General features: G+C 39.9%; 1 protein-coding gene across 1 annotated transcript; it reads left to right on the top strand.

Annotated features, from left to right (window-relative positions):
• Positions 1-22,862: 22,862 nt before the first annotated feature.
• Positions 22,863-23,376, top strand: LOC101608782 (S-phase kinase-associated protein 1-like). The gene has a single exon (XM_045135385.1). It carries the CDS (start codon positions 22,863-22,865, stop codon positions 23,352-23,354), a length of 492 nt encoding a protein of 163 aa, XP_044991320.1. The 3' UTR covers positions 23,355-23,376.
• The last annotated feature ends 941 nt before the right edge of the window (positions 23,377-24,317 follow it).

The following is a 24,317-nucleotide window of genomic DNA, read 5'->3' as shown; positions in this document are numbered from 1 at the left end:
CACTCTCAGTTTCACACATGGCCCCCACCTTCATCCTAAACCGTGCTTTTACTCCCTTTAGTTTCTTTTAAAAACTAAGCAGTCCAGTATCCTTCACAAATGGAAGGGGTATATGATGAAATAGTTTTTAGTAGCTGTTTGTACATCTATAAATTTATAAACCCAAAGGTAAATTTATTTTTGTAATAGTGATTCAGGCTTATAACAAGCAAATAGCATAGGTGTCTTTTTTTTTGATTCACGTCATCAAAATCACATGATGTTGCTGATAGTAGCTCCATCCTGAAGGATGAGAGGAGTAAAAATTTAATTTTTTAAAATTTTTTTGGTTTTATTTTTATTCATTTATTTGAGAGCGACAGACAGAGAACAAGGCAGAGAGAGAGAGAGAGAGAGAATGGGTGTGCCAGGACTTCCAGCCACTGCAGACAAACACCAGATGCATGTGCCCCCTTGTGCATCTGGCTAACGTGGGTCCTGGGGAATCGAGCCTCGAACCAGAGTCCTTAGGCTTCACAGACAAGCGCTTAACTGCTAAGACATCTTTCCAGCCCCAAAAATTCAATTTTTGAGGGCATAACTGGAGTGGGCTCCCTAGTAGAGTTTACATGGGGGTTGATTTTGTTCCTTCAGAGTTCATGTGTTGGAAACTTGGTTCCCCATGATGATGTGGAACAGAGCCAACTAGAAGGGCAGGAATTAGGTCAACTGTGGGAATGCCCATCAGAGTAACCAAGATACTCCAGTACTCCAGACTAATGGGGCTGCCAATCCTTGTTCTCACAACCCCCTAAGCTGTGAACTGAATATACTATATTCTTTACAGTTACCAGCACCAGTTAACCTGTGAAAAACAATGAGAAACATGAACTTGAAGGGGCCTCTACATAATTAAACACTTCATTAGTATAGGTTTCAGAAACATTAAAGAGATGACTCAAAATTCAAGGAGTTCCATTGAGATTGGGAGCAAGACAGGGGTGCCCACTCTCACCACTGCTATTCACCATAGTACTAGAAGTACTAGCCCAAACAATAAGATATGTGAAAGAAACAAAAAGGATTCAAATTGGAAAGGAAGAAGTCAAGTTAGCCCTATTTGCAGATGACATGATCTTAAATATAAGTGACCTGAAAGTCTCCATCCCAAAACTTCTAAAAGTGATAAAAGATTTTATCAATGTGGCAGAAAACAAAATCAATGCACAAAAATCAGTAGCTTTTCCATGTGCAAAGGAAAATATACAGATAAAGAAATCAGTGATGCCATCCCATTTCTAACAGCAGCAAAACAATTACATTCCTTGGAATAACACTAACAAAGGATATGAAGGAACTATATATTTAAAACATAAAAAAGAAAGAAATAGAAGAGAACTTAAGAAGATGGAAAGACCTCCCATGTTTCTGGATATGCAGAATTAATATTGTGAAAATGACAATTGTACCAAAAGCAATATACCAATAAAAATAGCAGCATTATCTTCACAGAGATTGACAAAATGATCTCAAAATTCATATGGATGACAGAAGACTTTGGATATCCAAACATATCCTCAGCAACAGAAACACCTCTAGTGGTATCGCCATACCTGATCTAAACCTATATTGCAAAGCTATAGTGACAGAAACAGCATGGTACTGGAATAAAAACAGAAACATAGACCAATGGAAGAGAATTGAAGGTCCATACATTCAGGCAAGTGACTACAGCTCCTTGATCTTTACAAAGGGGACAATAATGTAGACTGGAGAAAGACAGTATCTTCAACAAATAGTGTTGGACAAATTGGATGACCATATGTAGAAAAATGAAAATAGACCCACTCTTTTTTTTTTCTCCATACACAAAAATCAAGTCCGAATGGACTATAGCCCTCAATATAAGACTTAACACTCTTCAACTACAGGAAGAAAAATAAGAGGTACTCCCCATGATATAGGACTGAGAAAAGACTTCCTGAACAAAACCCCAGTAGCTAAGGAAATTAAACAAGCAGTGAACCAATGGAATCTCATAAAGCTAAAAAGATTTTTCACAGATGAACATACTAAAAGCAGAGCCAATAGATTACCCACTTAATGGGAGAAAATCTTTGCCAGCTATACCACTGAAAATAATCTAATATCTAGAATCTACAGAGAACTAAAAAAAAAAAAAAAAACAAAAACTAAACAATAAAAAAATCAAACAACCCATTCCAAAAATGGGGCCCAGAACTAAATAGGGAGTTCTCAGAGGAAGAATTTCAAATGGCTCACAAACACCTAAAAATATGTTCAACATACCAAACCATTAGGGAAATATAAATTAAAAGAAGTATGAGATTCCACCTTATCCCAGTAAGGACAGCAAACATTAAAAAAGCAAATGCAAACAAATGTTGGCAAGGCTGTGGAGAAATAGGAATACTCATTCACAGTTGGTGTGAATGTAAACTGGTACAACCACTCTGGAAATCAATTTCAAGACTCCTGAAAAGGATAAATATAGAGTTGCCAACAGAACCAGTTATTCCCTTACTGGGTATTTACCCTCAAAGCACCACTTCTCAGTTCAGAGAAATTTGCTCAACCATGTTTATAGCTGCTTAATTCATAATTGCTAAAAACTAAAATCAACCCAGGTGCCCATCTTTGGATGAATGGATAACTGAGATGTGAAATATACACATGATGGAATTCTACTCAAAAATGACACATTAAAATTTGTAGAAAAAAATTGTTGAACTTGGAACAGATTATTCTAAGAGAACTCACCAATTACAGAAAGACAAACATCACATGATCTCACTCATCTGTAGTCCCTTACTTGGATCAGCCCAAGTTGCTGACATAATTGAATAGCATCTTGAGGATCATACAATAGGGAAAGTAGGGTTTGGGGGAAGGGAAAGGGTGGAGGGACATAAAACTGAACCCAAATTTAACTGGTACCATGGAATCCTACATCCTGAAAGTCAGACTAAAAGGTGGAACCCTCAAGAGGACCTTAAGGGAGCACCGGAATCAAGGGGCCCTGGAGAGAGTGAGACAAAACCTAACCTCAAATTTCTCCCATTTCTCTTTATTCTCTGGCTTTTTCTCATTTCTTTTCCCTTGGTGCTGACCTGTAATTCCTTGTACTAGGATGTGGTCTACATCAACAATGAGCTGTTGATCAGAGAGACCTGTAAGGTCTCCCAAAACAAACAAGACAGACTTCTGTCAGAACACTTAATTACTCACCAGAGGTTAATGGTAAGACCCGAGAGCTGAAGACACCAAATGCTATTGGCATGGACCATGGAGAGACCTGGTTGGAATTTGGAGGAGAGCCAATCCCCAGACAATTATCCCATCTAGTGCTGGAAGGCGCTACATGAGCTACTAGGGGAAAGTGGCCAACCTCTGTCCAAGCATCTCAAAATCTAAGCAACTCAGAAGAAAACAACCTGACATGATGCTCACACATGTGCAACAGTGGCACACAGCCATGGTGAGTAACCAACTGCTCTTGGATTGGCTAATATATCTGCTTAGTGGAAAGGAAACCATATCTGAAACTGGGAAACAAGTCATAACCATATCCAGAGAGTCTGGTCTACAGACTTTACATTCTCTCTAAATTAATAATGGTTATCCCATTTATCTGGTGCTGACATCACTCTCCATTGGGGAATCTGCTTCTCTTTTACAAAATGGAGCTGAACCTGAGGAGATAAATGACCCAGTGCACTCCACCCTGGCCCCAGATAAAACCACTGAGGAATTTGGGAAAAGAGCGAGAATCCTTCTTTATTAGTGAATCTGATATTAGTACAAGGGTGATGGAGAAAGATTCTGAAGACACTCAACACCTACCAAATGAGAGATCCAGAGGCTCCTAAGTGCCCATCACTGAAGGAGACTTAAAATGCTCCCAGCATGACTCAGGGAATTTTGTATATGAGTGGGCAGAAAGATTGTTAGAGCCATAGTTGGGACATTTTGCACAGAGACATTGCCTCCCCCTCCCCATAATGCATGATCCATAATCCCCATGGTGTTGACCTACATCCCCAATAAGGAAGGCCTCTTCCAAGAAGGGGCAGGAAGTAGGGAAAGGGAGGTACCAACATGTGTCATTTACAAGAAAATATGTCCATATCTAATAAAAATTTTAAAAAGACAAAATAAAAGAGAGAGATGGTTCAGCAGTCAAGGCACTTGCCTGCAAAGCCTAAGGACCCAGCTTAGTTTCCCCAGTATCCATATAAGCCAGATTCACAAGGTGACTCATGTGTCTGAAATTCCTTTGCAGTGGCTAGAGGCCCTGGTGCTCCCATTCTCTCTCTCTGCTTCTCTCTCTCTCTGTCCCTCTCTGAAATAAAATTTAACATATGTTTTAAAAACTATAATATGGGCGTGGCGGCCCACACCTTTAATCCTAGCACTTGGGAGACAGAGGTAGGAGGATCACTGTGAGTTCGAGGCCACCCTGAGACTCCATAGTGAATTTCAGTTAAGCCATGGATAGAGTGACACCCTACCTTGAAAATAAAATAGAAAACACTAAAATATAACATAACATTTTGTTCTTATAAGGTAGCCCATTCTATCAATTTTTTTCAAATTCTTTGTCATAAAATTTAGTGTTTTAAAATATCTTAACACTTTTTTGTCCTATTTTCATTTCTGATATTTTCTATTTCATGCTGCCCCTTGTTATATTTTTTAATTTACTTATTTGCAAGCAGAGAGGAGAGATGGAGAGAGAAAGGGAGAGACAGAGAATGGATGCACTAGGAAATCTAGCTACTGCAAACAACCTCCAGCTGCATGTGTCATCCTTAATGTAAATATTCTCAGAGCTTTATAAATTATATTAATATTGCTTCAAGTACCATCTTTTACATAATAAGCTATCTTTAAATTTTACTAATTTCTTACATTAACAATTGATTGAATTTCTTTTACATATTTTAAAATGTATTTTTATATTTTATTTAATTTTAAGTGAGAAAGAATGGGTGTGCCAAGGTCTCTAGCCATGGCATGCCAACTCTAGATGCATGTGCCACCTTGCATATCTTGCTTATTTGGGTACTGGGGAATCAAATCTGGTTCCTTAGGCTTTTCAGGCAATTGCCTTAGAGCCATCTCTCCAGCCTGCCTTTTATCCATTTTTTGAACAAATAAGGGCCTGTCAATCTACTCTATCTTTGTTTGAAGTCATCATATGGTCCAAGGTAGCTTCAAAATTATAATCCTCCTGCTGTAACCTTCTAAGTCCTAACATTACAGATACGTGCCACAACATCGGGGTTACCTTTGTTAGTGTCTAATTGTAATTATAATATTCCTGCTGTAGCCTTCTAAGTCCTCACATTACAGATACGTGCCACAACATCAGGGTTACCTTTGTTAGTTTCTAATTATAATTATAATATTCCTGCTGTAGCCTTCTAAGTCCTCACATTACAGATACGTGCCACAACATCGGGGTTACCATTGTTAGATTCTAATTTCTGTCACATTGGCTAAATCTCACAATTTTCATGTAACAAATTATAATTGAGATATTTCTGAGTTATTACTTCTTTAGCATTGAAATCAAAGATATAAATATAACAACATGGGAGGGCCAGAGGGTAAGCAGTAGAAAGAGAAGCTAGTTTATTTTGATGTAGCATTAGGTACTGGACACCTTTCACTGGCATCTTTGGTTTATTTATCACTTTATTTCTGTTTAAACTGGAGTCAGGATCTCATCCGTTACAACTCAGAAATTCACACTGGCACCACGCAGCATCAGTCCCTTGGATTACTGAATTTACTTCATCTCTGAACTTGGGATAGCATGAGGGATTTAAGGAAACTGCACTGTTAGAACAATAATATGGAAGTTTGTGTTAAAGGCTAGTCTTTGGGAAATGTAATCAAGCTTTTGTGCAGAGAGGTCTGGATCTCTGAGAAATTACTCCAGATGTAGGAAAAAGAAAGTCAAATTCTTCTTTCTCTAAAACAGTCCATTTTTAAATTTTTTATATTTTTATTTACTTATTTGGCAGAGAAAAGGGGAGAGAGAGAGAGAGAGAGAATGAATGGGCATGCCAGGTCCTCCAGTCAACTCAAACAAACTCCAGATGCATGCAACCCCTTGTGCATATGGCTTATGTGGATCCTGGGGAATTGAACAAGTGTCCTTTGGTTTTGCAGGCAAGCACCTTAACCACTAAGCCATCCCTCCAGCCAAAACAATTCATTTTTAAAGGTTAATGAATATTCACTTTGATACAGCCTTTCGTTGCATTTTAATGCGAACTAAACCATGAGAGGAGAGGGAGCTGGATTGGGAGAGAGGGAGGGAAAAATAGGAGGGCGGAAGACAAAGACTTTCAATTATTTCCCCATGTATTTAGTTTGAAATTCCACTTTGAGGTTCAAAAAGCTAAGACAATGTGTCACTTACCAACAGCTGTGCTTCAGGTTTAGCAATGAAATGGACAGGACCCTAAACTCACAGGACTTTCCTTCTAGTAGGTAGGACAGTATTTGAATAGAAAATGATAGGTACAAATTATCATTTAAAGTAATATTTCACAGTTAGTAAATTGAGTGCCTACAAGAGTACCATGCACTGGATGGTCGCAAAGCCTCTCAAAGTTGAAGACATTTAAACTAATTTTCTCTCTTGTAAGAAGGATCTAACTAAAAGCAAGCACTTGATGGCAAAGGTCATTTCAGTAGGGAAATGGGGCCAATACACAAGGGGAGAATGTGATGGATGGATGTAAGGACAGAGAGAAGCAAATAAAAATTAAAAAGTAATAAGGAGGAAACAAGCTACAATACAAAGTAAAGGGGAGTCTCTAGGCCAGGATTGTGCAAGGCCTTCTAGGCTGTGCTGTGGGGTTTGAAGTAATTCCAAGATGATAGAAAGTTCTGGACATTTTTCAGGGAGGAAAAGAGCTCCCATTTAATGACATTCCCTTCATTATCCCTGAAGGTACATGGGCGTGGAAGACGCTTCATTTCTGAATTGCCAAAGCAGTACCACATAAAAGTTTGATTCTCAAGGTATAATTTGTAAACTAAATGATATTATTCTCGTACTGTGACCTGGGGAAAAGGAAATATTCACTGTATCAATTTCAAGTGTCTGGATATGAGAAGAAAATCTAATGTACTCTACCTTGGAAGATTACACCGCCTCTTGTAAGTATTCCTCTGGTGTATAATTCCCCACTTGGATGAGTTTGTTTTTACCTTGAATCAAACTCTAGGCCATTACAGCCAATGGAAAACAGAATACAAATGACGTGATCTTTGAAAAATAAAGGATAAATGATAATCTTCAATAAATTCAGAAGGCTGTGGAATGCCATTGCTTTATAACCGGAGATCACTATGGGATGGCAGATGGCCAGCAGGGCATTCTGGGTAAGGCCGTGGTCTGCTGAAGCAGAACTATCAGGAAAACAAGTGGTGCTAAACAGCATTTCTTTTTTGTACTAGAAAGTCTCATGCAGCTACATTATGCTGTAGTCTCCACAGCTGATACACAGAAACTCTTCTGAAGTGTGTAAAGAACAACCCTGGGCTGGAGAGATGCCTTAATGGTTAAGCGCTTCCCTGCGAAGCCTAAGGACCCTGGTTCGAGGCTCAATCCCCCAGGACCCATGTCAGCCAGATGCACAAGGGGGCTCATGCATCTGGAGTTCATTTGCAGTAGTGGAATGCCCTGGCTCTCCCATTCCCTCTCTCTCTCTCTGCCTCTTCCTCTCTCTATCTCTGCCTTTCTCTCTGTGTCTGCTGCTCTCTTAAATAAATGAACAACAACAACAAAAAGAACAACTCAGATTCAAAACCCTGTTTCTCTTGCAATATAAACAATCAACAAGAACTCACACACTATGTAAAGGATCATCTTTTAAGGACTCTCTTTGTCCCTGGCTTAAGAACTGATAATTGACACTACTCTAGACCCAAATGGAAATGGTACCATAAAATTCTACTTCCTAAAAGGCAGACCAAATGGCTGAACCTTCACCAGGCCCTTACAGGAAACACCTGAACCACAAGACACTGGAGAAGGTAGGATCAAGTCTAACCTAAATCTTCTACATCTTCCCTCCCTCCCTCTCCCTCTCCCTCTCCTTCTTCCTTTCCCTCACCCTCTCTCTCTCGTCTCTCTAACTCTTGTATATTAGTTATCTTTTTCCTCCTTCTCTTAGTGGGCACTGACCTGTAACTCCCAGTACCAGCATGGGACTATCATCCACAATGAACATTTGATCAGAGAAACCTACACGGTTTTCTAAAAGAATGACAGATTTCTGTTAGAGTACTTGATGACCCACCAAATGTTAGTGGTAAGACCCTACTGCTGAATATGCCGCTGACATGTAAAATGGAACAGCATGGCTGGAAGCTAGGAGAGAGTCATGCCCCAGACAGTCAGTGTGTCTAGTGCCAGAAGGTGCTACATGGGAGACTGGGGGAAATGACCAAGATCTGTCCAAGCAACTCATGGTCTATCCTACTTTGTAGCAAATAACCTGTTGTGATGCCCATGCAAATGCAATAGTGGCACACAGCCATGGTGGGGAACCAACTGCTCTTGATTTGGCTAACTGGCCCCCTCAGTGGTATGGGACCCATAGTTGGAGCTGGGAAACAACTCAGAACCATAGCAGAGGCCAGTAAGTTAAAAAGGAGATATAAAGGGAAGAGAAAGGAAGAGAGGAGGGTACTTAATAGGTTGATATTGTATGTATGTAAGTACAATGATTGAGATGGGGAGGTAATATGATGGAGAATGGAATTTCAAAGGGGAAAGTGTGGGGGGGGGGAGGGAATTACCATGGGATTTTTTTATAATCATGGAAAATGCTAATAAAAATTTTTAAAAAAAAGAAAGAAAGACTCGGGCTGGACAGATGGCTTAGCAGTTAAGGTATTTGCCTGCAAAGCCAAAGGATCCGAGTTTGATTCTCCAGAACCCACGTAAGCCAGATGCACAAGGGGGTGCATGCACCTGGAGTTTGTTTGCAATGGCTGGAGGCCCTGATGTGCCCATTCTCTCTCTCTCTCTCAAATAAATAAATAAAATAAAATAAAATAAAATAAAATAAAATAAAATATAAAAGACTAGGGTGGAGAGATGGCTTAGTGGTTAAGTGCTTGAATGAGAAGCCTAAGGACCCCCGTTCAAGGTTTGATTCCCCAGGACCCACGCAAGCCAGATGTACAAGGTGGAGCATGCATCTGGAGTTCATTTGCAGTGGCTGGAGGCCCTGATGCACCCATTCTCCCTCTCTCTGTCTCTTTCTCTCTCTGTCTGTCTATCACTCTCAATTAAATTAAAAATAAACAAAAAAATGAAAAAAAAAGAACCATATCCAAACATAAGCCCACTCTCCAATATCAAGCTACCATCAATCATGGGCTACAAGAGCGCCTACACCTATTAAACACTCTATTAAAAAAGTAAGGGTTATTTCATTTGTCCTGGAGCTAACTTATTCTCCGTTGGAGTATCTGCTTCTCCTTTTCAGAGAGATGCGCATCCTAAGGAGAGAGCCACCCCATCATACCTCAAAAGGGCCCAGGCAAAAATTAAAGAAAATTGCAAAACAAGCAAGGGTGCTGTTTTCCTGATGAACCAGATAACAGCACAAGGGGGAAGGAGACCAATACAGAGAAAAATCAACTCCTACCAAATCAGAGAGCCAGAGCCTCAGAGGCCCCCAACACCCCATCACTGAAGCAGACCAAAAATGAACCCAACATGGCTCAGGGAAATTTTGTGGAAGAGGAGGCGGAAAGAATGTCAGAGCCACATATTGGGTCATGATATACAGAGACATTTATCGTACCAATAATTGTGGGCTAACTCCACAATGCACGACCCATATACCTCAACAAGGGGACCAATGGGGAGGGGGCAGGTCACAGATGAGCCTAATAATGGTACCAAAGTGCCTGTATTTGCTGAATACAAAACTAATAAAAAAAAGAACTGGTAATTGTAAATTATTAATTTAAATTAAATTATTAACTAAATATTTTATTTATTTGATTGAGAAAGAGGCAGATAGTGATGGGGGGTATTCTGGGGGTACCAGCGCCTCTAGCTACTGTAAACTAAATATATATGTGCCACCTTGTGCATCTAGCTTATATGGGTACTAGAGATTGGAACCTGGGTCCTTAGGCTTCCCAGGAAAGCACCTTAACTGCTGACTCATTTCTCCAGCCCTTTAAATTTAAAAAAAAAAATGTTTTATTTATTGTATTTATTATTTTAGGTTTGTCTAGGTAGGGTCTTGCTCTGGCCCAGGCTGACATTGAATTTAGTATGCAGTATCAGGGAGGCCTCTAACTCCGGGCAATCCTCCTACCTCTGCCTCCTGTATGCTGGGATTAAAGGTGCAAGCCACCATGCCTGGCTCTATTTATTTATTTTCTATTTAGTTATTTATTTTTATGTATTTATTTACAAGCAGAGAGGTACAGAAAGAGAGAGAGAGTTTGAGCACACCAGGGCCTCTAGCCACTAGAAACAAACTCCAGATTCTTGTGCCACTTTGTACACTTGGCTTTGCATGGATACTGGGGAATTGAACACAGGTCACAGGGCTTTGCAGGCAGACTCCTTAACCAGTGACCCATCTCTCCAGCCCCAATAAGTGATACTTTTATGTATCCCATGTGTGTATCCAATTTATTTTCGTGTTCCTTCTGTGACTTTTATTAGCTTTTTTATGTGTTAAATGTTTAGGTTCTGACTTAAACGTAAAGCAGCAGACATGCATGTTGTCCGAAAATGGTAAAAGGCATCGCCCGTCTCACAGGCTGTAGTAGGACTGCAACTAAACTCGCTATGTAAAAGTGGATGTTATTAAAAAAAAAAAAAAAAGTGGCAAAGGTGGCCTTTGCTTACATTCCCAGCATTTAGGAGGCTAAGACAGGAGAATCAAAGCTAGCCTGGGCTACACTGTAAATTAAAAGCCTATCTGTATATAGTAAGACCCATTCTCAAAAAACAAATAAATAAATGATGCATTCACAAAGATATACTAGGAGTTTTGAAATGCAGCAGAAGTAAAAACATGACCTGAAGTGTAAGAGTTAGCCAGGGCTGGTAATACTCTCTTGATTCACACCCCACCCTTAAAGCTTTGCTCATGTGGCTCAAGAAGGGTCAAGATGCTTGCAGTTCTCAGACCATGTATGTCTTGCCTACATCCAAGAGGTTCCCCTATGTCACACATTCTTGGCAATTGTTCATACTAAATAAAATAAAATAAAACAAAATAAAATAAAACTCCCATAAATATATGAAAAATATGATGATGTCTAAAATTTTTCAGTGAATTCCAAGCATGACTATCTTTCAAAACATTCTCCAGGCATTTCTAAGTCCTTTTATACCTAGACTTGTCTTGCCTCAGTTTATCTCTGCTTTTTAAACACATTATTTTCAGTTTGGAATGGTAGTACATTCCTTTAATACTTGCATTCAGAAGGCAGAGGTGGGAAGATTGCTGTGAGTTCAAGGCCACCCTGATTACATATTGAAAACCAGAAAGAAAAAAGGCAAAAAATACATTATTTTCAAACATATTTTTATTCCCTTTCTTTTTGTATTTGATACTTCTTGCTATGCTATTTCTTACAACTAGCCATTACTGGATACCCTGTAATCCAAAAGTCTATTTAGTTTTTTTTTTTTAAGTATCAAAGCAAATCTTTCTTCTAAGTTATACTTTCCCATAGAAGCAATTTTTAAAATTAATTTAAGTTTTAAATTAAAAAAATAAAAACAAAATCCATAGATTCTCAAATGTGAAATATTTTCCCCTTTGCAAGCTGTTTTGTTCATCTTATTTTGATTGTATCCAGGATAACATTTCATAATCTAGGGGCTACAATGTGCCATAATAAAAGTCAATATTTTCTTCTCAAAGACATCACACAGTAATCATGTGTGTTACATTCGATGTCCCAGGGACACTGACTTTGCTGTGAAATTCTGCACTGGTTTCACGTCCTGCTGAGCTGCTGAACAGGATGGTAGGGTGGTCTCGGGCTCACGTCGCCTCCATCCTTCTACAAACTGATGACTCAGAAGGCTTCCAGTTGGCTTCAGTCAACCAGCGCATCAGTACCAATGAGAAAAACCTATCTCCACTTGACAGCCAGAAACGGATGCAATTCCGCAGGCTTAATTTTAGAAAGAAATACTCAGAGCTCTTCCCAGATTCCTCATCATAGCATCTGATCGGAACTGGTCCATATGACATAGTCTGACAGTTGTTACTGCTTTCCCAAGAGAACTTCTTAATGATATCAACTCCTCAGTTGTCTTTTGAACAGTAAGTGCTCTTTCTTCATGTCAAACCTTGCAGTTACTCTTTCTGAATATTGTTACACAAATATCTGTTAGTATTAGGATGTAGTCATATATCCATTCAGCAATTTATTTATTGGAGGTTTACCATTTTCATCATGGAATATCTATGACTAGGAATGTAAAAATGTAGAAAGTAATGTGTAATATATATAATTATGTCATATATATACATATATATGAGACATGATTTATCTGCCTCAAAGATGATTAGACTTGAATGAGATCAGAATTAAAACTGGTTAGTGTGGATAGGATCTCTGAGACACATCATCTCCATCTTTTTTTTTTAATTTTTATTTATTTATTTATTTGAGAGCGACAGACACAGAGAGAAAGACAGAGGGAGAGAGAGGGAATGGGCGCGCCAGGGCTTCCAGCCTCTGCAAACGAACTCCAGATGCGTGCTCCCCCTTGTGCATCTGGCTAACATGGGAACTGGGGAACCGAGCCTCGAACCGGGGTCCTTAGGCTTCACAAGCAAGCGCTTAACCGCTAAGCCATCTCTCCAGCCCCATCATCTCCATCTTTAACAAGCTCTTAAATTTCATATATAGATAGACAACTTTCTAGAAATATGCAGTAATCTGGGGTCAGACAAGTAATTAGAGCCCATAGCAATTAACATCCACATCAGTGAACTTGCTGCATAACAATAAAACTTATTTGAATATCATTTAATTAATGTTTACCTCCATTTATTTCAGCTACATTAATTCTGTTTCCAGGCATATTATTGGTAAATTTACAAAAATGGCTCTTTGAGGCACACATGGTGGTGCACACTTTTAATCCCAGCACTTGGGATGTAGAGGTTGGAGGATCTCTATGATTTTGAGGCCACCTTGAGAGACTAAATAGTGAATTTTAAGTCAGCCTGGGCTACAGTGAGACCCTACATCAAACCCTAACTCAAAAAATAAATAAATAAATAAATAAACAAGGCTCTTCGAAAGAAGATAATCCACTTTTGTTTGTGAGGCAGAAACCTTGGTCACACAGAAGAAAACTACAAGGAGGCCTGTCCTTCATGGGCCTCATCCCATTGTAAAGAGCATGCTTGAGTTCTTGTAATATTCCTACAATGCATTATTATGAGATTGTTTCTATTATGTGCAACAGTTTTTCTCCTCAGACCTTGAAGGTGCCTTTTACAGAATCAGACATAAAAGAAGGTAATTCTCATAGTGCTCCAAGGAGATGAAAACATGTATTAAAAACTATCGGAACACCAAATTACTATCGGTGACTAGGGAAATAAGAGCTCTGAGAGTTAAGGGGCTTTACACCGGTTATGGTAAGGGGGGATGCTAATATTTTTAAAGCAGCAGACCTTCCTACAGTATGCATATATATCTGCATTCAGGGAAGACAAATGAGACTCAGAGCACAGGAGCATTAAGAGAAGGGAAACACCATGCTGCTTCAAGCCTTCAGCAGTAAGGACAAGTGCAGAAGCAGAGAAACATGATCTGTTGACCTCACACTTGTTTATTCATTCGTTAGTTCAAATTTCACAATTTCTTTTTTTCTGTGTATTGTGAAGCTTCTAGGAGAGCTTTGCATCTCCTAGTAGGCATCCCTCAGTGACAAGGGTGCTGTGGCATTGATACAGTTTGAAGTATCCCCAAGACCTTGTATGGAAAAGTCCATCTGCACTTGCAGGTATTAAGAGGGAGGGGAATGATCTGTAGGTGGTGTTTGTAGGTGAAGTCTAGGGGGAGCCAAAGAGAACAGGTAAGCTCATGAGATTCCAGCCTCCACGGCTGAATCTTGGCAGTTTTCTAAGAAGAAGGGAAGGAGCGGATGAGCTCCCACCATCTCATGTCCTGTTTCTCTGCCTGCACGATGTCAATAATCAGATGCAAGCATGGACTAAACAAACTTTGGCTCTTTATCTCTCTCCTACTCTATGTTATTGAATTACAGGCAACCAAAATCAAACTAATACAAATGGTGACAGAGAAAAAGTAGTGGAAGGGAGATCACCACTAATACCATGTAGTGCAATCACTGCATCTTCTGTGTTACAGTGCAGGCAACTCAGCCAGCTTGCAAGTAGGTATCAGAGTATCAGTTTACGGAAGTTTCTTGTAAACACACACACACATGAGAGAGAGAGAGAGGGAGGGAGGGAGATAAACACACCACACAGCATTTCCTGGGATTACAAAGTTGATTATTTCCTAATATTTATTTATTTATTTCAAGCAGAGAGGGAGAAACAAGAAAGACAGAGAGAATGGGCATGTCAGGGACTCCAACCACTGCAAATGAATTACAGATGCATGTGCCACTTTGTTCACCTGGATTTATGTGGATACTGGGGAATCGAACCAGCGTTATTAAACTTTGTAGGCAAACTCCTGAATCACTGGGCCATCTCTTCAGCCTCCCCAATATTACTTTTGATCAAAGCATTTTGGGGCCCTCACAATAAAGCACAGAAAGCTACAGACAACTTGAGATAAATAATATATCACACATAGAAATCTGTATGGGGAAGGAAGGATAAATTCCATCAGAAAATGGGTGGAGGTGAAGCAGATTGAGCAAGAATAGAATAGAATATTGAGAAAAAATAAGCCCTTCCATAACTTAGACAAGGTGAACAGCTATATGGAAGAAAGTACAAGAAAGCTTTCAGCAGAAATTAAACAAGATGAGAATGGCCCAATTAGTGAACAATTCTTCGTTTTGAGGGAAGGAGGTTTTAGATGAACAGTGAATGTCAGAGTCATTCTGAGAAGATCATAGGCCCATGCCAGGCCTTCAGGGCCTGCTGATAGGACTCAACTCTCTCTCCAGACGCTAAAGGATTAATTAAAATAAGTAGACATAGAAGCTAGTCAGGCTTCCCTATCATTTTCCCAAATCCAACTGTGACTCTCTTGCTATCTTCCCCATTTAAGTAAGGATATCAGAGTTAGGGGAGGAAAACCACAAATGTCATGTTGAAAGTTTCATGAGGAAGAATTAGCTTACACTGAGCTCCATGTCCATGTACTTAGGACCCTCCGGCTGATCAGGATGATAGATCTGCCATCTCCCTTCCTTGCATCTCTTGACTCATGTTGTAGAAGTACAGGCTTATTTGTATATGGAGGAATTTGATCAATGAAATGTTGCGTTAACACTTCTGGTCCGATTTCTTAATCATTTTGAAATTCATTCATGTTTTTGTAACAGTACTTTTACTCCGCTTCATATAGACTATGTTCACCCCTGCATTTGCCAGCAGACAGATGGTTTGTATTCACTGTTGTTGTTGTTGTTGTTTTTCACATAAACCTGCAACAAACAGGCATGGGCAAACCTTTGGGTAGAAGTAGAGCCATCCTACATTTTATTTGCTCATTATTTATTTGCAAGTAGAGATAGATAGTGAGGAGAGGGATACAGAGAAAGGGTGTGTCAGGGCCTCTAGCCACTGCAAATGAACCCCAGATGCATGCAACACTTTGTGCATCTGGCTTTACTTGGGTACTGGGGAATTGAACCTGGGTCATTAGGCTTTGCAGGCATGAGCCTTAGCTACTGAGCTATCTCTTCAGGCCCCACCATCACTTGTAATTGCATGCTGGAAGATGGAATAGCTAAGTAAGGTGTCTGGTATATACTGATAAGGACAATTTATGTCTTTCATGATTTTAGTGATCTCTCTAAATAGATATTTGTTAATTGTATTATACCCACATCGAACTAGCTTTCATTTTGTTGATTTCTCTGTTTCCTGTTTTCTATTTCTTTGATCTTCCCTGGTTTTCATGACTACCATTCTTTCAGTTTTCTTTCAACTTCATTTGCTATGCCATTTCTGATACTGTAACATAGAAGCTGATTTATGGATGAAAGAAACTTCTTCCTTCACATAAAAGTACTATAAATTTCTCCCTAAGAATTGTCTCGGTTGCATTCAATAAATTTCAAAATGTTAGAGTTTGTTTTGGTTTATGTCCAAAAATATTTAATTTTGCTTGATTTTTTTCCATTGGCCATCTGCTGTTTATAAGTATGGATATGATATACAATTTACAATGTTCAATCTATGATTTTTGTGTGTTGAAAAGGTGTCTCTTCACTTGATTTTCATTTTAAATATAGTGTTCAATAAAACTCCACAATATAGGGGGTGGAGAGATGGCTTAGTCACTAAGGCATTTGCCTGAAAATCCAAAGGATTCCAGTTAGATTCTCCAGGACACATAAGCCAGATGGACAAGGGGACACATGTATCTGAAGTTCGTTTGCAGTGGCTGGATACCCTGGCGTGCCCCTTCTCTCCTTCTCTCCTTCTCTGTCTCTTTTGTTCTCAAATAAATAAATAAAATATATTTCTTAAAAAATTCCACAAAATACACATCCCTCTCTTCTAAAAGGCCTTGTATTAGATGATTTCTTACAACTGTAGGCTAATAAATGCATTCTGAACATGTTTTAAAGTAGGTTGTTCTAACCTATGATGGCCAATAGGTTAATTAAATTAAATGTATCTTTCAACGGACACTGTTTTCAATGTACAATGAGCATACTAGTGTATGAACCCATCACAAATGAGGCACATCAGTGTGTTATTTAAGTCTGAAAATGTATGGAACATTTCCAAAAATTTCCTCATGCTGAATTCTTTCTTTAAATATTTTTATTGGAAACCTTAATATATGAGCATACTCATATTCTCACTGGGTTGTCCTCTTTGATCCCTTTCTCTTTGCTCAGTGGGGGTGTCAGTAATCAGTGTGGGGTCATTGTTCCTGTGGGGAAGACAATATTTCACAGTTCACTTTCCTACTTTGTGGCTCTTACATTCTTTTCATTCTCTGTTCTGCAATGTTCCTGGAGCCTTGGAAGGCAAAGTAGAAGTCTCTTTTAGTGTAAAGCAGTAGGTAGCCTCTGTTTTTCTGACTTGATGAAGTTCAGGTTTCCTTAGTGTCTTTTGCCATCTGCATACAGAGGTTCTCGGGCTGATGGTGAGAACAGCGTGCTCCTTCACTGCTAGGCATTCTGCTTTCTCCTCGTGCCATTCTGATGGGCCTTGAGTCACCACAGTATTTGCCGCAATCTCCAAAAAGCAGGTTCTCTAGCCAATACTGAGGGACACATTGATCAAACAACAAACACAGTCACTTATGAGGGCTTAGTGGACATATCATGAACATTTAGCCAAAGAATAGTGGATGCTCCCCTCTATAATTTAGACCCGAATTCCAGTTGAATCCCTTATCTAACTATTAATAGGTATCATAACTTTATGAATTGAATATTTTCAAATGACCTGAAAGCTATTTTATTTGTCAAAACATAGTGTACATTGTTAAATAATCAATATACATTAGAAAAAAAGTCATGTTATCGTTGATGAAATACTCTATAAATATTGATTTGATAAGTTAGTGAGTAACATTGTTCAAACCCTTTATGGATACTGAATGCATATATATATTGGCATGGCTTTTCAAGGTAAGGTTTCACTCTAGACCAGGCTGACCTGGAATTCTATATGTCATCTCAAGGTGGACTCAAAAGTCATGGTGATCCTCCTCCCTCTGCCTCCCAAGTGCTGGGATTAAAGGTGTGCGCCCACCATGCCCAGCCTTGTTATTAAGGGAAAGAATCATAAATCTACTACTCAAGAGAGTGCTTTTTTTTTTGGAAGTTGTTAATTTTTACCCCATTATATTTTATACCTACATGAATGTTTTTCTTTTCAGCAATTAACCACTACTACATAATGATATTATCCTTTAATATATATTCTTTGCCCTGAAATCTATTTTATTTACTATTAAAGGAAGCACTATAGCTTTCCTTTTTTTGGTTTATTTTGCTTTTCAATGTGCTCTTTAATCCTTTTTAGATCTTTACATTTAAAATGGATTTCCTGGAAGAAGGATGCAGTTGCATCTTGCTTACATGGGTAATCTGAAAAATTCTAGAATTCAGCTGAAAGGATTAGACCATTTGCATTTAGCAAAATTATTGATCAAGTTGGATTTATATGTACTATTTTTAGGATATATTTAGTACTTTTATTAATTTTTACTGTCATTCTCTGGTTTGATAAATACATATATTTCATTTTGGTTTTTATTGTCAACATAATTCTTTCAGCATTATTTTGTTATTATTCATGTTATTATAACTTAGAAAAACCTAACACAGAGTAGCATACTATCATAATTATAGCATCATAGACTAAAGTATACCTTCATTTCTCTTCCATTGTTCTTTGTGATATTGTAGTTACACATTTTCTATTCATGATATAAACTAAAAATTAATTTCTGTTACCTATGTATTAGTCAAATTAAAAACCAATTCTTTAAATAATGAAATAACATACATGTGTGGCCATAGGAGTTGCTGTTTCTGTTTGTCTTCTGTGATGGTTAAATTCTATCGTCAGCTTGATCTATTTAGGAATCCATAGACATTCCTCTTGGCTGTGTCTCTGAGATTGATTCTAGGAAGGATTAACGGAAGGAGAAACTCTTTCCCCAGAGTAAGCCCCTCCCTCAGAGTGTGCCATTCTCCCAGAGCTGGCTTTATGTAAGGGAACTCTGGGAGAAGACTCCCTTCCTTCCACTTGGCTGCCGGGTCAGCTTGCTGGTGAGAGCCTTCACTTATATGGGCATCCACCTTCTTCTACTATCCTTCCTGGGTATTGGAAGCAGGTTTCCTCGGCCTTCCAATGTGAACTGAAGATCTGGTGCTTTCCAGGAAGTCTCCAGACCTTCAGAGCTGAATTGTGGACTGCATCCAGCCACGTGGACTGAGCAGCTACTGGACTCCTTGACTCTAAATGCAGAGTTCTATTGTTGGAAAGCCGTAAGTTAATCCAGTAAATTTCCCATTTTTAATAGAGTCCACTCTACCAACTCTGTTCCTCTGGAGAACCCTGACTCCTACGTCTTCCTAAGTTCCTGTTGATTCAGATTCCAAGATTGTATCATTTTCATAAAGAGTTTACTGAAAAGCTCTTTATAGTGTAATGTTAAATAACAGCTGCTAAGGCAATGTGAAGAAGTATCATGATGGCAACAAAGACATTAGGTTCAACTCAGTACACAGTGTACTTTTTCTTCAGATATCTGAAATCTGAATATGTCCTTAATAAATATAATGTTTTAAAAAATTGAGTGAAAATTGAGTGATGCATCTGAATCTTCTCCGAGGCCTGCGAGTGTATATCCTCGTAGAATCAAATTTTAGCAAAGACTCTTCCCAAGTCAGCTTATTGACAACACCCTTGATTTCTGACCACCCTTATCATGGCATCAAGCTCTTCATCCTCCAGTATCTCATGGGTGATGTCTGGTGATCCTGTCCTATCTTCAGCATGAATTTCATTGGATTATCTTGGCCAGACCCCTCCCCCCATGAGGTTTCATCAGCAGTTTACCATTCATAGATCCATACTTTGTTCCTTGGGTATAAATTCCCATTTGCCTCTTCTATAGTCCAGGACAACCTAGAACTCATTGTATAGCCAAAGATGGGCTTGAATTCATGGAGTTCCCCCTACCTCCACTTCCAGAGTGTGAAGATTAAAGCAGTGAACCACTACACCTAGCTAGGATTTGTAATTTTCACCTTCTAAGAAGGGAATGAATATTTTGAATTTCTAAATATGCTTTTTTTTTTCTTTCTTTACGTAATCACTCATCCATTACTTTCAAGGTAGGTCCAATAATAGCCCAGGCAGACCTATAATTTGCTATGTAGTCTCAGGCTGGCCTCTAAGTCCTCCTTCCTCTGCTTTTGAAGTGCTGGAATTAAAGGTGTAAGGCACCATACCTTGCAGAGAGAGAGACTGAGAATTGGCACACTAGGGCCTCCATATCCTACAAACAAACTCCAGATGCATATGCCACTTTGTGCATCTGGCTTTATACGTGTACTAGGGAATGAAATCATTAAATTTTCAGACAAGCGTTTGAACCAGTGATTCATCATTCTAGCCCTGTTCTTTCTTTTATGAAATGTGTAAGTTAATTGGAAACACTTTTTATTCCCCCCCATTTCTGGTCTTGCTTTTCAAAAACTTTTAGATGATATTCCAGCAGCATCAACTTGTCTAGAATTAAATTAACCATATTAAGGCAAGGCATTCCTCTGTGTTTTAGTTAACTTCCCAGTAATGGTTGGGGTTGGCCTTACTACTGACAACAAGCACTGCTGGGTTGCCCTCTCTACCCTGAAAATTCACAGACGGGGAACCCTGAAGGTAGTGGGCCTGGGAGGCCCCAGGGACTCCAGACTTTCTCCTCCTGTTTAACGTACTCTCCAAGGGCCTTGGCCTTTCTGAACTCATTCCCATTTCCCTGAAAGCCATTATTATATATATCTTGTTAGTTGTTTCTGCTGGCAGGTCAATCTGGTCTTTTTTATCCCAACTTCACCAGTACTTGAAGCTTCAAGAGCCATACTTTCAGCCATAAAACTTGATTTCATCTTAATTTTTTTAAAAAATATTTTACTTATCTATTTATTTATTTGAGAAAGAGATGGTAGGGGAGGAGGAAGAGAGGGAGAGAATGCACATGCCAGGGCCCTCAGCAACTGCAAATAAACTCCAGTGCCATGCACCGCCTTGTGCATCTGGCTGACATGGGCACCTTAACCACTAAGCCATCTTTCCAGGCCTCATCTCATTTTTTTTTTTAAGTGAAATGTACTGAAACCTTGTTTTTGAATGTCATGCATAACCCGTATTTCGTAATAAAATGCATCATATCATTCTTCTGTGACACATGCGGCTAGTAAACATAATATTAGCAACAAACTACACATATCCTCCTAGAATAAACTTCCTAGAGATGTTAGGGTGAGTGTTGCCTCAAACAACGACAAGTCGAGATAGGCATCTGTGCTATTAGACAGATGACAAATTTCTGCAAGACAAAGTAACTTAAGAACCGGTCATATAAACAGGACTTCAAAGAGGCGCTGGCATGCGTGTCCCTGGCCGGGGCGACCTGCATCGCCAGCGTCTCGCTGACCCGTGTCGTCAGGCTGACACAGCTCTCAGAGCAAACTCACTCGCAGAGGAGCGTTTAGACAGCGGGCACTCCAGAAATGACATCTAAGTCTCCAGCTCTCAGTCTTGCTCCACAGGTCAACCCTCCAGGAAGTGAGAAGAACAACAATACTGAGCAGCCCGGCGTGGTGGTGCACGCCTTTCGTCCCAGCACTCGGGATGCAGAGGTGGGAGGATCGCCATGAGTTCGAGGCCACCCTGAGACTACACTGTGAATTCCAGGTCCGCCTGGACTAGAATGAGACCCCACCTCGAGAAACATAACAACAAAAATAAATTAATTAATTAATAATAGTAATAATAATGAGCAGGAAAGGAATTCTGCCAGGTCGTCTTTAGCAGTAGAATCTGTCCCAAAGAGAAAGCACATTGTAGGCCTCCCTACATTTGGGGATGAAGAGTAGAAGTTAGAGAGCATGGTGCTCCTGCAAGACAAAACGAGGGGGTAGGAAGGTGATGAGTGGAATTCTGGGTGTACCTCAGTGCCAGCAGCAACAGCGCTGCTCGATTTCAGGTGGGCAGGGTCCGCACGGGGGCAGGAAAAGGTTAAAAAGGTCTGTCACGGACATCGTGGGAAGAGGTGAGGCTTGGATACAAAACAGTCTCGAGGCTCCGGGGAGGCTTGTCACTGGACTGCATTTCTATACTTCCGTTGAGAACCTTCAGCCCCCTGCCCATGAGGGGTGCATGCAATTTGCTTCAGGCTCTGGATAGTGAGGGACAGCCCACGATAAGGAAGGCAAGAGGGGAGGTCCCAGGAAATGGTGCAGGATCCAAACCTGCAGGATCCTCTCCTCAGACTGAAGAGTGCACTTGTTAAGTCAGTAAAATTAAATAATGAAATCCAAGGTTCTTTTCCTTTTTTCTATTAAATTTGGAAAAGGAGAAAGAGACAAAGAAAAAAAGCTTCATTCTAAACTAGACGCTTGAAGGAAAATAAACTGCTTTTCAAAAGGGAAAATTAATGCTTTGTGGACATAACATTCATCTTTTTTAAGGATTACAATGATGTCTGTGTGGAAGCATGTGCAAGGAACTCACTGTTTCCACTAGAGCCGGGACTGCATCCTTATCCCATTTCTTAGTATGGCCTCTTGCATCATTTCTATGTATCCTTGAGAACTATTCTCTTGGCTCAATGTAGCACAGTTGGTCGGCCTTGAAATAAAAGTGCATTGAATTGGAGAATTTCTATTACTATCTATCATTTAATCTCCCTTTGTAACCCTAGTAAATAACCACATCCCAATGCATTTTAGTATGAGCTCATGTCCCCAAACCTTACAGAGGATATACATAGTTCTGAAACATAACTTCAGACAAGATACTTCTATCCTTTAAAAAAAAACTCATTTATGGGCCTTGTCGTCCATCTTTTTCTCCCGTGTCCGACGCCTTGCTGTTCCCGTCGGCCTCCGGCCCTCAGTGCTGACCCCCAATACCATGTTTTCAATTAAGTTGCAAAGTTCTGATGGGGAGATATTTGAAGTTGATGTAGAAATTGCCAAGCAGTCTGTGACCATCAAAGCCATGTTGGAAGATTTGGGAATGGATGATGAAGGAGATGATGACCCAGTTCCCCTACCAAATGCTAATGCAGCAGTACTAAAAAAGGTCTTTCAGTGGCGCACCCACCCTAAGGACGACCCTCCTCCTCCTGAGGATGACGAGAACAAAGAGAAGCGGACGGATGACATCCCTGTGCGGGACCAAGAATTCCTGAAAGTTGACCAAGGAACAGTTTTTGAACTTATTCTGGCTGCAAACTACTTAGACATCAGAGTTTTGCTGTACATTCCATGCAAGACTGTTGCCAGTATGATTAAGGGGAAGACTCCTGAGGAGATCCGCAAGACCTTCAATATCAAAAATGACTTTACCGAAGAGGAAGAGGCCCAGGTGCGCAAAGAGAACCAGTGGTGCGAAGAGAAATAAAAGGTTGTGCCTGACACTGTAACACGATAAGGATTGTTCCCAATACTAGCTGCACTGCTCTGTTTATAATGTTAATATAGACAAACAGTAGAGAAATGCAGCAGCAAATCAATTGTATTAGCATAATAGTGCCCTCCTTGCATGTGGAGGCTGAGTACAGGTTCCAAGTTAAAGGCGGAGTTCCTCCAAGTGTGAGATGGCTTAGTGCTTAAGACTCTTCCCTGCAAAGCCTAAGGAAGGACACATGCTCAGTCTCTTCCCAGATCCCACGTAAGGCATACGCACTAATGACAGGAGGGCAGGGCCGCATAGGCACACTAGCTGGCACAAGCTGATTGCAGTGGCTGAGGCCCTAGCCAGCCAATTCTTCCTCTCTCACTATCTTTCTTTTTTTTTTCCTCCTTTTTTTAAATTTTTTATTTATTTATTTGAGAGCGACAGACACAGAGAGAAACACAGATAGAGGGAGAGAGAGAGAATGGGCGCGCCAGGGCTTCCAGCCTCTGCAAACGAACTCCAGACGCGTGAGCCCCCTTGTGCATCTGGCTAACGTGGGACCTGGGGAACCGAGCCTCGAACCGGGGTCCTAAGGCTTCACAGGCAAGCGCTTAACCACTAAGCCATCTCTCCAGCCCTCACTATCTTTCTTGCTCTTACTTTCACTCTCTCTCTAAAATAAATATTTTAAAAAATGAAAAGAGGGCTGGAGAGATGGCTTAGATGTTAAGATGCTTGTATACAAAGCCTAAGGACCCAGGTTGCATTCCCCAGTACCCACACAAGCCAGATGCAAAGTTGGTGCATGCATCTGGAGTTCACTTGCAGTGGCTAGATGCCCTGAGGTGCCCGTTCCCTATCTATATATCCATCTTTCTCTCTTTCTCAAACAAATAGATAGAAATAATTTTAAAAAGAAAAGAAAAGAACTAAGGAATGCAGAGGATGGAGATTTTGGTACTTTAA

The sequence above is a fragment of the Jaculus jaculus genome, chromosome 15 (genome assembly GCF_020740685.1).
Source record: "Jaculus jaculus isolate mJacJac1 chromosome 15, mJacJac1.mat.Y.cur, whole genome shotgun sequence".
Taxonomy (NCBI): Eukaryota; Metazoa; Chordata; class Mammalia; order Rodentia; family Dipodidae; genus Jaculus; species Jaculus jaculus.
Note: the sequence above shows the minus strand (reverse complement) of the source record. Positions and strands in the feature narration are given on the sequence as shown.